General features: G+C 39.6%; 1 protein-coding gene across 1 annotated transcript in view; it reads left to right on the forward strand.

Moving 5' to 3' along the window:
- TRIO (trio Rho guanine nucleotide exchange factor) overlaps positions 1-14,211 on the forward strand; it is a 255,207-nt gene extending 240,996 nt beyond the window's left edge. Inside the window, exons 49-57 of the mRNA XM_080338767.1 lie at positions 1,808-2,055; positions 2,923-3,061; positions 3,412-3,439; positions 4,329-4,491; positions 8,100-8,221; positions 9,384-9,462; positions 10,151-10,351; positions 11,006-11,144; positions 12,651-14,211. Of these exons, the coding sequence (XP_080194893.1) occupies positions 1,808-2,055; positions 2,923-3,061; positions 3,412-3,439; positions 4,329-4,491; positions 8,100-8,221; positions 9,384-9,462; positions 10,151-10,351; positions 11,006-11,144; positions 12,651-13,193 (1,662 nt within the window). The 3' untranslated portion in view covers positions 13,194-14,211. The remainder of the gene's footprint in view (positions 1-1,807; positions 2,056-2,922; positions 3,062-3,411; positions 3,440-4,328; positions 4,492-8,099; positions 8,222-9,383; positions 9,463-10,150; positions 10,352-11,005; positions 11,145-12,650) is intronic.
- Positions 14,212-15,201: the final 990 nt, after the last annotated feature.

A 15,201-nucleotide genomic window follows, 5' to 3' on the forward strand; every position in this document is an offset into this window, starting at 1 on the left:
TGCTATTAAAAAGGACCACACAGACAGTCCTTTAAGTGAGACAAAATGAGTTCTCCCACTGGAAATATAGCATGTGGAATTAAATATAGATATCCTTTCGCAGAGTTACAATCCAGGATGATATCTTTTTCTGTGGTAGCATTTACTTCATCATCCTAATAGGGGAAAAAAGACAGAATGGACTTGACTCACCCAGTTGAAACAAGTAATTCAGCTAGAATAAAATGTACAAACTCACTAGGAACCCAAGCATCAATGTGCTACACATGCTATGAATGAGTAATCTGAGACTATTCTTTTCCAAATGTCTTGGTTTCTCAGTAGACTAGCCAGCCAAAACTCTCATGGGGAATCACAGGCACCATTAGCAGGTTGGAAGAGAACGTGGTTTTGCAGGCTCCCAGTGTACCACGCTGTCTGCTGACCCCTGCTGTGTCTCCTCAACACTGAAGGGAGAAATATTTGACAGTTTTGAGAGAAAACTATGGCCATTTTAATCCTGCGTTGCCCAGCTTTCCACTCACTGGAAACACATACACAGAGCTAACATGGGGTTACACTATATGAGCTATAGTAGTCTCTAGCTACAGATGGTTACTGATTTCTTTCTTTAACTCAGCTACTACTAAGTGAGCACTCACTGGTAGCAAACTGAAACAGTTTGAAGTAAGAACAGAGGCGAAAGATAGGCGCACATAGACATACACGCCTCATGCCCCATCATTAATGGGCCAACCAATTTGTTTTTAACTTCTTTCAAGAAGGAAATAACTTCTTTCAGGGAATAGGTTGTATAATCTGATAATAGATTTTACGCTTCTATTTATTAAACCTCATATGAGAAATGCATGCAAATGGACAAAATTAGTCTTACTTTTAAAAAATAAAAATTTCCAGTGGATTCGTGTCCAGGAGAAGGCTTTTTGTCTTGAAAAGTAGCATTACTTTTAATGTATACCTGAGCAGCCATCATTAGCTTTCTGCAAATGCTCAGTGGGGAAATGAACAAAACTCATGAACACTAGTTGAAAGAGTGTGAAGAACATCTAACAGCACTTAGCTGTCTTAGTCATTAATCAGTTAGGAGAGAGATTTCTAGCTTTATTCTGTTCAGTGGGCCTGTTTTGCCCAATAAACTAATAGTTTCTTATGTCAATAATTTACTCCATCCTAAATGTTTAAAGGGCCAAACCTGATTATACACGTTCAGCCAGTGACCAACTTAGAGGTTTTGAGAGATGCTGTCAAAAGCCTATTTTGTTCTTTTGTACCTTGTCATGTTATATATGCAGAAAGCTGGTGTCTGAGATCTGACAAATAATACTAGGAAAGACTATGCATGTTTTTCGTTGGTGGAATTTCCAGTCTTTATGAGGTGAAGTCTTGACCCGTTGTGATTTCAGAACTGCACCTGTTAGACCATGAAAAACTGCCTTATGTGCTGCACTATAGTTTTGTTGCCTGATAAAGATGCAACGTTCAGTGTCTGAGTTTGAAAGGAAGACCAGTTGAGATCTGTGTATAAACTCTTAGTTAAAGGAAGTAAACTTGAGTAAAAGTAATGGGAATGAATTTCTGCAGCAGATGTTTGTGAAGGTATTGAAAGATCAAACTAATTTGCACAAGATAAATAGACATAGACAAGCTCTGAAAGAGAAGTCGTAGCTTTCTTCTTTGACAACAGCTTATGTGGGTCATGCAGGTAATGGATGTAATATAGCAGGCCAAAAACAGCCTGTCTGCTTCGTGAACTTTAAACTTGATTCTTTTTTCTCCCCCTTTTTGTGCTTCCAATTGACACTTGCAGAGTGAAAGTAGCAGCAGTAGCAATATCTCCACCATGCTGGTGACACACGATTACACGGCAGTGAAGGAGGATGAGATAAATGTCTACCAAGGAGAGGTCGTGCAGATTCTAGCCAGCAACCAACAGAACATGTTTTTGGTGTTCAGAGCCGCCACTGATCAGTGCCCCGCAGCCGAGGGCTGGATTCCCGGCTATGTCTTGGGGCATACCAGTGCAGTCATCATTGACAACCCTGATGGAACCATCAAGTGAGTGCCTGGGTGTGTGTGGAAGGGAAGAAGGAAGAAAAAATTTCAATTTAGACAAGGCTTTGAACCTTTTAAACCAAAAAGCTGATGTGATCTTTGAAAAATAAATGAATATCAAGCAGAATGAATACTTCAGAGTCCCTTAGCAAACTTTAAAACCTAAGAAAGAGCCCAGAAGAACATATCCTTATTAAAAAATCTGTAGCAGTGCAAACTTCTGAGAATAGGTGATGAAATAATACCTGATTTAAGAATAACAATAGTTACTGGTTTACTTAATAGAATGACTTGTCAAACTAGACACCTTTGTTTAGGAAAACAGTCATAAATGTTTCTTTCAAGCCAAATGAGATTTCAGAGTTCCTAGTTCTCTTCTTTGACCCACAAACTTATTGGAAATGTTTGGTTGTGCTAGGAAGATCTTTCTCAAGTCTGCAATGAGATATATTAACCAAAGTTCTTAGCAGTAAAGCTTTATGTAAAGCTTCTGCAGGCTGTATTTTATATGGATTTCATACTGATCATTGCTCAGTTTCATAGAATACCAGCTCGGAAGGGACCACAAGGATCATCTGGTCCAACCTTTCTTGGCAAAAGATTTGATTGACAGTTTCCGTTGTCATATAGAAAGTTTACCATTCTGGGAATGATTTAAAGAAATACTGAACCACAGACTAATCTTACTAGCTTGCTTACAGTTTTATCAAAGGGTAGCATCCCTTATGGAATACTTATTTAATTTTAGTCCACTTTAAAACAATGAAATAACATTTTGACATACTTTTCCAATGCCATTTGAAACTAGAGAGTATAACACACAACGTATAGTTGAAAAAAACTAATCAAAGTTTAATATTCTGTATTCAGGAAGTCAACGTCTTGGCACACAGCACTCCGTTTAAGGAAGAAATCTGAGAAAAAAGATAAAGACGGCAAAAGGGAAGGCAAGCTAGAAAATGGTTACCGCAAATCCCGAGAAGGACTTGCCAACAAGGTTTCTGTAAAGGTAACTTTTTACAAAGATGTAGTAGTTTCCCATAGGAGCTGTTTTGGGATTTCTTTAAAAGTAATTTCTGCCAGAATTTCACGTGAAGGAAATGGAAGCAACACTGGTTTTATTGGACAGCGTTTGCCAAATCTGAAAATGGGAAGATATAATCTTTGAGCCTGCAAGTGTGATGTAGCATAAGGATACTGCAGAAAGAGCAGAGTGGTGTAGAAATTCAGATATTCAGGTGTTTCTTGGATCTTTGTGGGTGTAGCTAACTTCGAACCATCCCTGTACTTTGTTTTCTACCATTCTTTAAGTTCTTATAATGTTATAAGGACACTAATTCTTTACATTCTCCTTTCCAGCTTCTCAACCCCAATTACATTTATGATGGTGAGTTACTTTAATTTTTCAAAGTCCCAATAAATATAATTTTATTAAAACATGATTTACTTTATGTAAATGAATTACATCAGGAACTTAGTGTTTTCTGTCAAAATATACATAGGCTGCTTTTGGCTAAAAATGACAATTAATGAAATATGTCGTATTTAATTTTTAAGATACAAGGAACACATTTCTGTTCACAAGTCCAAAACAACATAAAACACAAGATCATATGACATATTTGAAAGGATTTGCACTCCACTGCATTTGCGTGGAGACTGTATGGAAGTTGGGCCTTGCTGAATTTGCAAAATAAAAAGGCCAGGAATTGGAGACCACCTGTCTCATTTTGAACCTTGCACCCTAGGAAACAATCAGGGCCTGTCCAGTGCAGAGGCTGATCCGGACAAAGGTAGTCACCCTCTGGGGTCAAAGCCAAACTGGGTTTTTATCTTAATAAAGAGAACCAAACTTCTTAGTTTCACCTGCATGCGAAAAGGGAAGCCACTACAGTGCCTCAGTGGATGAGTGAGGTGTTTTGTGTTCCATTTTGCAAACTTAGAATAAAAAGAGCTGAGCACATCCTTAAATACTTTTTACTGTAGGGTTTCCTCAGTTTGCCATAAAGAGGGTGTTTTGTTCACCATGGCAGCCTTCAGGGTTAACCATGGCATAGCAGTCGTGTTGTGTCCAAGTTCATGCAGAGAAGAATTCACTAGATCTGCAGAGCCCCAGCAAGTGGCCTAACTATGGATGTGCTCCAAGGCCAGAGGGATAGATACACCTTGGAAATGTACATTCCTGTACTCCTTTGTCTAACAGAGAGAGTGCAAGAATCAGAAAATCAAATTGATTAGCTTCAGTTGACCTAATGCCATTAATCTTCTTTTTCCAGTTCCACCAGAGTTTATAATACCATTGAGTGAGGTAACATGTGAGACAGGAGAGACCATCGTGCTTAGGTGTAAAGTCTGTGGTCGTCCCAAGGCTTCAGTTACTTGGAAAGGTCCTGATCATAACACACTGAGCAATGACGGCCATCACAGCATTTCGTACAGGTACAGTAACTTGTGTGATGCTCAACAGGAGCTGCTGACTCTTTTATATTTCCTATTTGCACCCTTGGTGCAGGATAGCTTTTGGCTTTGAGGCATAAAGGTAGGGTTACCCTCAGAAATATTTCACAGCTGGGATTTTCTGGAAATGTTGTGTAACTTCCGTGTATGTCTGGGGTACCCAGATGTGATATTCAGTTGATTTTTAAAAACAAAAGAAAATTCAGCTGGTACATCTGATTAGCTATTGCAGAAGCTGTTGTGTTTCCATCACACTGACCTAGTGCTTGAACTGGAACAGTATGTTGTGACATGCAGCGCTGTGACATGCCATCTGCCAATCCCTTATTTCTATTGGTAGCATACTATCATTTTTGAGGCGGATGACTGCTTGCAGATTTTCAACTTACTGCTTACAGTGTTTTGCAAAGAAAAGCCTCTGGTTCCTCTGGTAATGTCACTGTCTTCGTTGTTGAAGCACAAAAGTTAACGTTTTTGTCCAGTTTTAGCATTGCTATGATAGAACTTAACAGACTAACTGGCAACTCTAACACCTGATTAATAAGAGAAAATGCTGTATTTTGGAATATGAAATTGCATGTTAGAAAAGTTGTTTTTTTTTTTCCCGAAGGTGCATTTTTTTAAATACAGAAAATGTTCTTTAGTTAGTAACTTCAGCATGAAGAAATGTCTTATTTATGAATTATGCTCTCAATTTAGAATGAGGGATTTTGGGGGGAAAACTTTACTCACTAATTGATAGAAGAGTATGTCATCTTCTTAAAGGTTGTGTGATACAGCCCTACTTACCTACAAAATTGATGGCATGTTATACTGTTCTTTTTTATCTCCTGCTGCTTCTTTTTCACTGTGTATAGGGTTTTTTTATGAGAGAAAGAGGCATTGTGGCAGCTCTGCCACTGCATCCAGAACCGTTTGTGAGAGATGAGAAAGAATTAATCATACAATGGTTTAGGTTGGAAGGGTCCTTAAACATCATCTGGTTCCAACCCCGTTGCCATGGGCAGAGACACCTCCCACTAGACCAGGTTGCTCAAAGCCCCATCTGATCTTGAACATTTGCAGGGATGGGGCATCCACAACTTCTCTAGGCTGCCTGTTCTAGTGCCTCACCACCCTCAAGTGAAGCATTTCTTCCTAATATCTAATCTAAATCTAGCCTTTTCCAGTTTAAAGCCATTACCCCTTGTCCTATCGCTACATGCCCTTGTAAAAAGTCCCTCTCCAGCTTTCTTGTAGGCCATATTTAGCTACTGGAAGGGTCTCCTGGAACCTTCTCTTCTCCGAGCTGAGCAAGCCCAAATCTCTCAACCTGTCCTCACAGGAGAAGTGCTCCATCCCTCTGATCATCTTCACTGCTCTCCTCTGGACTCACGCCAAAAGGTCCATGTCCTCATGTTGGAGGCCCCAGGGCTGAAGAAGTCTCATGAGAATGGAGTAGAGGGGCAAAATCACCTCCCTTGACCTACTGGTCACTCTTCTTTTGATGCAACCCAGGATACGGTTGGCTTTCTGAGCTGCAAGGGCACATCACTGGTTCCTGTCCAGCCAACACGCCCAAGTCCTTCCCTTCAGAGCTGCTCTTAATCCATTCACCACCCAGCCTGTCTTTGTGCTTTGGATTGCCACAACCCATGTGCAGGACCTTGCACTTGGCCATGTTGAACTTGAAGAGATTCTCACAGTCTTACCTCTCAAACCTGTCAAGATCACTCTGGATAGCATCCCTTCCCTCCAGTGTGTCAATCACACCACACAGCCTGGTGTCATCAGCAAACTTGCTGAGGCTGCACTCAGTCCCACTCTCCATTTTGCCAACTAAGATGTTGAAGAGCACCAGTCCCAATACTGATCCCTGAGGAACACCACTTGTCTCTGGTCTCTGCTTGGACATCAATCTGTTGACCATAACTCTTTGATTGCAGCCAGCCAGCCAATTCCTTATCTACCGAGTGGTCCATCTGCTGAATCCATGGCTCTCAAATTAGAGACAAGACTGTCATGAGGAACAGTGTCAAATATTTTGCAGAAGTCCAGGTAGATGATGTCAGTTGGTCTTCCCTTATCCACCAATGATGTAACTCTGTAATGGAAAGCCACCAACTTTGTCAGGCATGATTTGCCCTCGGTGAAGCCATGTTGGCTGTCACCAATCACCACCTTATTTTCCATGTGCCTTAGCTTAGTTTCCAGGAAGATCTGCTCCATGATCTTGCCAGGCACAAAGGTGAGACTGACTGGCCTGTAGTTCTCTCAGTCTTCCTTATTTCCCTTTTTAAAAATGGAGGTTATGTTTCCCCTTTTCCAGTCAGTGAGAACTTCACCAGACTGCCACAACTTCTCAAATATGATGGATAGTGGCTTAGCAACTTCATCTACCAGTTCCCTGAGGACCTGCGGATGCATCTCATCAGGTCCCATGGACTTGTGCACCTTGAGACCTGATGATTAGCTAATTAGATTCACTAAGTGTAATTCACTGTGATCCATTATTGTTACACAGTTATATTCAGTAAATCATGTTGCCTGTGGCTGACAGATTTAAAAATAATAAACATTCTTTGAGCTGAGGGAAGGGGCTCATCTTCCTATGTTCCTAAAACTTTCGTTTTTTCCCTGAAATTCGGTTACGTAGTAAAAATTGTGACAAATAGGTTTTGGTTCAGTCAAATAACTTGCAGTAACTAGGATAATCCAAAGGAACGCACTAAGAATTATAGAAAATCTTGAAAATATGCCCTGTAGTGAAAGAACAACACTATGTTAGGGTTATTTTGAGCCCAAAGGTGAAAAGTGTAGGGAGGACTTGCCAAGTGTTTGTTTCTAAGACACTTCTGCAAATAGAATTGTTTGCTGTTCCTGTCCATGGCAGATGGTCAAAAAAGTGTTAGACGTGAATTTCACAGAGGAGCAGTTAAGTAGATATTTAAAGACAAAGTATCTAACAAAAAGGGTGGTTGAGCAGTGAGAAAGATTAAGGAAGAGTCTGCAGAATCTTTCTCCTGTGGTCTTACATAGCTATTGCTGTCTCTGCTCTGATACAGAGGGACAATGTAAGTCTCTTTTAGTATTCTCCCAGATTCTGAGGTCTCCAAAGTTGTGGTGAGGTGTGCCTTTTCTATTGAAGGTGGAGCCCACTCTCACAAGGGATGAATGCTCTGAAAGTACAAATGTTAGATCAGCTTCTGTATGCTGGAAGTCAGGGATGGAAACCAATGGTCCAGAAAGAGCTATGATGGATGGTTGTCTTGATACAGCTTCGCATAATTTGAAGGAAGTAGAGGAAGCAGGAAGAAACAGGAGGAGCATTTGATTTTTCAAACACAGTGGAGCCTAGGACAGAGTGTCAGTGAGGATGGTTTTCTAATACTCTGTAGGACATTCCGAAATACCTGATGGGCCCAAAGTGCTCAAATTCTGATAGACATCTCTGAAATGGTATGGACAGGGTTAGTAGTGTTTGTTCAGAGAGAGAGATGGAGTCTGGAGAATAAGAAATATTAACAGTATCAATCAAACTTTGTCTAATTTCTATAACTTAAGGTCTGTAAAATGAATATAAAGTTAATGGATGCCATTGCGTTTCCCAGTGACTTAGGAGAGGCTTCACTGAAGATTATTGGCGTCACTGCAGAAGACGATGGTATCTATACGTGTATAGCTGCAAACGATATGGGTTCGGTTTCATCTTCCGCCAGTCTACGAGTTTTAGGTAGGTTTGTCTCTTGCGTTTTTATCTAATTACATTCAAAGTGTCTGGTACCCATAGTACAGGACAAAGAAAATCCCAGCTCTTGAGCATCTCTCTCTTGAAGGAGTATTATAACAAACCTTTTCACCTATCATATATTACTTGTTTCAGTGGGAATAAATGCACTTCTAGGATGCAGTTAATGAGAGGTTCATACAGACAAGATGCCTACATCATACCGTGAACGTTCATTTACCTTGTCTGTTAATACTGGTTCAAACCTACTACTATAAACTCATTTTATCATCTGCATTCTTAGTGTCGTCTCAATGAAAGTTACTGTACCAACACACATAATTTCTAAAGTGTACAGGTAAGAAAGAAGTAGCATTGCTGTGTATTTTAATATGTTCCTTTGCTTGAATTGTAAAGCCAGCGTTTGAGAACATGTAACTATTTATTGTCTTTGTGTCATGGATTTACACTTACATTATTTCAGTACCTGAAGTGAAGCAACCGGAATGTTTGTGAGAGAATTAAAAGGAAATCTGCGAAGGTGAAAAATGCCTGTGTTCTGGAGGCAGACAGCAAAGGAAAAGGAAAAAATTTTTACTTGATGTTTGGCACAGTGATACATTTCAGTGTGTGTTTGTACATTGTTATTCTTAAGTGGTCTGGATCCTGTACTTTTAGAAACAGGGAAACACAGTGAGACAACACGATAGCAGAGTTTCTTATGTGCTGTTTATAACAACTGGTGTTATCTGGGTCTTTTAATCTATGGAGAGGCCCATCTATTTATCCATTGGTGAGAATTAATAGATTTTAGGTGGAATGTCTCTGTCTCAAATTGACTCACATAAAAGAAAATAAGATATGAAGTGCTGCATTCTGTCTTTGTACATCTGTCCCAGCAGATATGGGGACTTGTATACTTGTCCCAAGCTCTCCATAAGATGTTATTTCTTCTTTTTTTTTTTATTTGTTTTATAAGATGCACACACTCTACTTGAAGCAAAAGATAATGGCCAGTCTGAGGCAAATTCTTCCAGAAATCTATTTCCAAACTGAAGATGAAGTCCAAATATTTCTCCTGAAACAATCCATTGGTTATAATGACAACAATTTAGTTCTGACAATATTAACTGTTGGCCATCCTGACCCCCTTTTTTTTTTTTGGTAGGTCCTGGAAGTGATGGGATCATGGTAATCTGGAAGGACAACTTTGATTCCCTCTACAGTGAAGTGGCTGAGCTTGGCAGGTGTGTTCTGTGTGCTCCTCTCCAAAGTTGTTTGTGTCAAAATATGAACTTCTTGTTCAATAAATGAAATTCTCTTTGAAAAAAATGCTTATCCTATGAGCCTAAAAGGCCAGAATTACATTAGATTAAATAGAAATGAGGAAGTTAAAAATCTTACCAGCACTAGATGGCACTGCGTGAACAGAACATATTTAGGCTGAAAGTGGTGTCATAGCTTAATGGATGCGTGGTTTTCAAATACTTTGGAAGGCCACACAGTCTTTTAATTTTTTTAAGTATCCCTTACAGTGAGTGACACTGCTTCTGTAGTCAATCTCTCCTAGAACTTTTTATTTAGGGTATGAAAATTACAGACAAAAAAGTATGAAAATGAGCAAAATGCAAAATAAGTCACATAGAGTATTCATTTCTCCAACCGAATTATGACCTTTAAAAGCTGGATGCTACTGTGATAGGAGTTGTCTGCAAATACGATAAAACAGTTCTGTATCAGGAGCTCATTATTTATACAGAAACATTTTGTAGAAGATGCATGTACTTAAAACTCTTGTTTATGTCCAGAAACTGCTCTGTAAGGGTAGCTTATTAGAGATCTAAAATTAGATCTCCCTCAGGATTTCTTTCAAGTTAAAAGCTTGTCCTTATTGTATCTCTTGGTTAATTATTTCCTTTCAATATTGTATTCCAGGGGCAGATTTTCTGTCGTTAAGAAGTGTGATCAGAAGGGAACCAAGCGAACCGTAGCCACTAAGTTTGTGAATAAGAAGTTGATGAAGCGAGACCAGGTTACCCATGAACTTGGAGTCATGCAGAATCTTCAGCATCCCCAGCTCATTGGCCTTCTCGATACCTTTGAGACCTCCACCAACTACATACTAGTGTTAGAAATGTGTGTAGACCATAGTGTTATCTGTAAATACAATCTGTGCAGCTGACTTTCTGGGGCTTTTATAGTGGTTTATGAATAAGGAACTTTAAGGTCACACGGAAGTCTGAAGACACCTAAATAATGCTGTTATTAAAGCATCGAGTTTAATAATTTACTCAGAAGGAAATAATTTCATATGTTAAACTGCGGTGTAGGTGATTTATCTTAGTCTGAAGGTCCAGAAATCATTTTATATCAAGCAATTATGCAAGTGAGTTGGGAATGTTGTGATATGGTAGCTTGATACCAAATCTCCTCTTCATACACTAATCTTCTGTCTTGTAGGTGCTGCAGGCTATGGTTATTCCTGTAGTCTATGGCCAGACATATCTAGTCTTTCAAGTCTGGCTAAATTACAGTATTTATTCCTTTCCTTCACTGCCTTCACCCTCTGTTCCCACTTCAGAATTGTAGGTGCAAGTCAGCTGTTAGTGACGTGGAACATTTTCACAGATGACCAAGCCAGACAACTGAAACAGTGATTTCTTGTTGCTGTTGTAGTTTTTAAGGGACGCTTGCCTTAAGCATTTTTTAATATAACTTTCAAAATGTTTGTTTTCCTTTCAGTTCTGATATCTGAATTAAAACCAAATATAACCTTTGTAATTCCAATAGGGCTGACCAGGGTCGCCTTCTAGACTATGTCGTACGATGGGGAAACCTCACAGAAGGGAAAATCAGACTCTACCTGGGAGAGATTCTGGAAGCTGTGCAGTATCTTCACAACTGCAGAATAGCACATTTGGACCTAAAGGTGAGGAGTGAATGGGATTCCAAGCATAAAACCCTCCCTCTTCTAGAAAACTGGCAGATCAGAGCATAGAACTATGAATTGCTTGGAGACTGCACAAAGAAGGGTATGGGGTTGAGGTTCCATCCCCAAATACTTCAGGTTACTCATAGCCAACAAAGCAGAAACTTTGACTTCACTATGCTTCCTCCTGAAAGCTTTCTGGCTGTGTGTATTCCTTTTTGCTGGAAATAATTACTAATAGGTACAGTTTTGTTTTACTATTATTTATTTATTTATTTATTTATTTTCAGGGGAACTTGCAGCAGAAATCTATTTCTTTCTCAGGAAACACAGAGTTTGTTGTGAAAGAGATTGCTTTTCCTTTGTTCCTGCAAATCTGTTTCTAAGTATTGCACTTTGAGGGTTGTGGTATCTGTGTGAATGGTACCTGTTGGTCTTCTGTTCTACCCTATGAGTTTTACTTGAGGCACAAAGATTTTATTCATTCTGGTAGGGAAACCTATATAAGAAAGTCTTATGGTGAATATTCATTACAAACTTAATCTTTATACTCTTCTTTTCCACCTGCATTTGTATAATAAGGAATTTTAGCATTGAAATGTTATCTCTTTAGGCAGGATTGCTTTAGCCAAAAGGGTCATGGTGAGAAAAAGCAAAAAGAGCTGGCATCTTTCCTCCACATACTTCTGTTTTCCAAGCAGAACCAGTCTGGGCTGTGTATCATTTAAAGTTTTCTGCTGCTATATGGAGTTCACCAGTACTTTTTCTAGTCTGAAAAAAGCTAGTTGTAGTCACTCATATTTTCCTAAGATCACAGCCACAGCAGCAGTAGCTTCAGAAATAAAACTGTAAAAATAATTCCAGTTTCATCTCGCCAATCGTGGGGCAATTCTGTTGAAGCAATGTGCATCCAACAGCATCTGCTTGTGTCATAGTCTCATAAGTCCTTTTCTTCCATCTGCACAGCTGTGTTCTGTTAAAGAATCACCAAGTAAAGCTGAATTCTGTTGAAAGCATCACAAAAATTCTGACAAGGTCTTCCAATCTTTAAATGCAAGCATTTTGTCTCTCTGTCTTAAAGCAAACAGAGCAGTTGTTTTATTTTACCCATTATTTGTAATTGCTGTTCTTTAAGCTTAAGTTCCTGTGAACCTTTGTAGAGCTTTTCTTGTGAACATCTGCAGTATTACCTGGCAGAACTGTATCTCCTGCAAAAATCATGATGCCAGCAGCTGAAATGCATTCATTGCACACTGTAGCTCCAAGAAATTGCCTGTGGGCTTGTCTAGGAGAAGCCTTGGTAGGACTTGTAGGTAGAGCCTAGGAGCTCTGCAGAGCTGGCCTTCCATCTAAACCTCATAGCTTGTAGCTGTTTGTTATGTTCATGAGCTGGCAGCACTGGCTGGGAAACAGTAATGTTGGAGCAGTAAATATGTGTTAAGCTGAGTTTTTTGTTGTTGTTGTTTTTTAAAAAGACATTTTAACTTTCACTTCTATATTTTCCAGCCTGAAAATATTTTGGTGGACCAGAGTTCCGCTAAGCCAACAATAAAACTGGCTGACTTTGGAGATGCAGTCCAGCTCAATACCACGTATTATATCCACCAGTTACTTGGAAACCCAGAGTTTGCAGCTCCTGAAATTATTCTTGGAAATCCTGTTTCCCTCACTTCAGATATTTGGAGCATCGGAGTGCTCACATATGTCCTTCTTAGTGGCGTCTCTCCTTTCCTGGATGAAAGCGTAGAGGAAACTTGCCTGAATATTTGCCGCTTAGACTTTAGTTTCCCAGATGACTACTTCAAAGGAGTTAGCCAGAAGGCCAAAGATTTTGTATGCTTCCTACTTCAGGATGACCCAGCGAAGCGTCCCTCGGCTGCACTGGCCCTCCAGGAGCAATGGCTGCAGCTGGGGAATAGCAAAAGTGCTGAGAGCATTGACATATCCAGACTGACTTCGTTCATTGAGCGGCGAAAACACCAGAATGATGTTCGACCCATCCGTAGCATTAAAAACTTCTTACAGAGCAGGCTCTTGCCAAGAGTTTGACCTTGCTTGAAGTTCTCTCTCATTCTCTTTCACCTGCCAATCAGACTGGAGATGGACTCCTCCTGCCAATCAGTCAGACTGGAGATAGAGTCCTCCTGCCAATCAATCACACTGGAGATAGACTCCTCCTGCCAATCAGCTGTTGACTTGAATTTTGAGGAAAGCAAACCCCGAGCCAGCCGGCTGCTAGCGAATGTTTGTGTGCAAACGCATTGCAGGGGGACCCACGCGGGGCGGCACGGGGGACCGGCAATGCAGACTTCACGGGGGTGGAGGACGATAGCACTGTACTCTGAAAAAAAGCAGTCGCGAGCGATACAGTAACAGTATTTTATTCAGGTTTCTGCAAAAAAAATAGTTTTTTTAATAAACCAGAGTTGAATTTTGCAAGTGAACTTAACTACCGTTTTCAAGATTTATCCAAGGAAGAAATCCCTATGTTCAAAGCACTGGTGTTTAAAAAAAATAAAAAAATAAAAAAAATCATGCCTGGAGAAGACTCACCAAAATGGCTGCCCGTTGGTATGGCCTCCATTTATAACATCTGGTTTTCACTCAGTCCCAGAGCTTTCCAGTTGCCTCGCCTGTATGTATCTCACGTAGCAGTGCACTGAGATCAGACTCTGCTTTTAAGTGCATCCAACCTCAAAGTTTTTGCATACAAATAGAATGAATCGTTTTGCTCTGATAAAATGTAGGCCTTACTTGTATATAGACTGTTACCTGCCTTCGGTCTGTAATTTTTTTTTCCACTCTCCTCCCCTTGTCCTTTTTCCCCCCTCCTTCCTAAATGGTGGTATACCACTGTGCGGGTCTTCGGTTTGGGTCAGTACTCACTGTCCCCATAGAAAAGGACTTGGGGTTGGGGCCCAGCTTGCCGACCCAATTGTCACACAGTATACAGCAGGATGAAATACTGTAAATGCACTCATTTGGGATTTTGTTTTCTTTCATATCATGTGCAATGTTGTGGCTTTAACATTTTATGCAACTATTTATGAGGACCTCTGTTGTTAACTGTAATAAATATATAGAAAAAGCACATACTTAGTACGGCGAGCTTTATGGGTTTGTTTGTGTGTTTGGGGTTTCTGGGTGGGCAGGGGGTGGGTGTGCTGTATCACACTGTCATTATTAGTTTAAGATGGGGGTTAGCATAGAATGTAGTCAAGACAAGTCAGTTTTAAGTATTGTGCAAAAAAAGGAGAAAAAAGAGAGATTCGTATCCGAAATGTCCAACTGGTTAAGAAGTAGGGTGACACTTTTTAAAATGTATTATTATATTCAAAATGCCAAAGTCTGACTTTCCCAAAATCAGTCTGAACGCTTACTACTTTTTAGAATTTTCAAGTCTGTGTTTACTTCTTTCTGTGAAATGAACAAATGAATTTTGTGCTCTTTGGTGAAGAATACATTCAGAAAGTAGTGGTCAGATAAGGAGAATCTGACAGGTAATGGAATTGTCTTAGTAACTTTTTAAGGTTCAAGTAATATTAACATGAACTGTTTTAAAAGGCAGAGATGGTTTTCTGTGCATCACCGAGTTCATATGGGTGTGTTGTCATCTATGTTGGTGTGAAATGCCATGTTTTAAGAAGCCAAGCCAACATCCCACAATAGTTAGATATATGGGTCATAAGCCATAACCTAGCTTGGGTTAGCTTTGAGCTTTGCAGCTTCCACTGTATTCTATTTATTCCTTTTTTGTTTGGGGTTGTTTTGGGGGGTTTTGTGGGTTTTGTTTGTTTGTTTGGGGTTTTTTTGTTTGTTTTTTCTTTTTTCTTTTTTTTTTTTTTTGTAAAGTTGTACAGAAACTTTTTAAAAGCAAAAACTGACTTCAAAACTGGATGTGTATTCGTACCAACCTCATCATTATGTTTGTGTATTATTTTCCTTTATTGTTTTAGTTAAACTTTTGCTTTATTTTGCATGTATATTTCTTTGTACAGTGACATTACATGTTTACACAGTATGATGTGATGTAAATATTTTATTTTGCCATCAGTTA

This window comes from Nesoenas mayeri, assembly GCF_963082525.1.
Source record: "Nesoenas mayeri genome assembly, chromosome: 2".
NCBI classification, from domain to species: Eukaryota; Metazoa; Chordata; class Aves; order Columbiformes; family Columbidae; genus Nesoenas; species Nesoenas mayeri.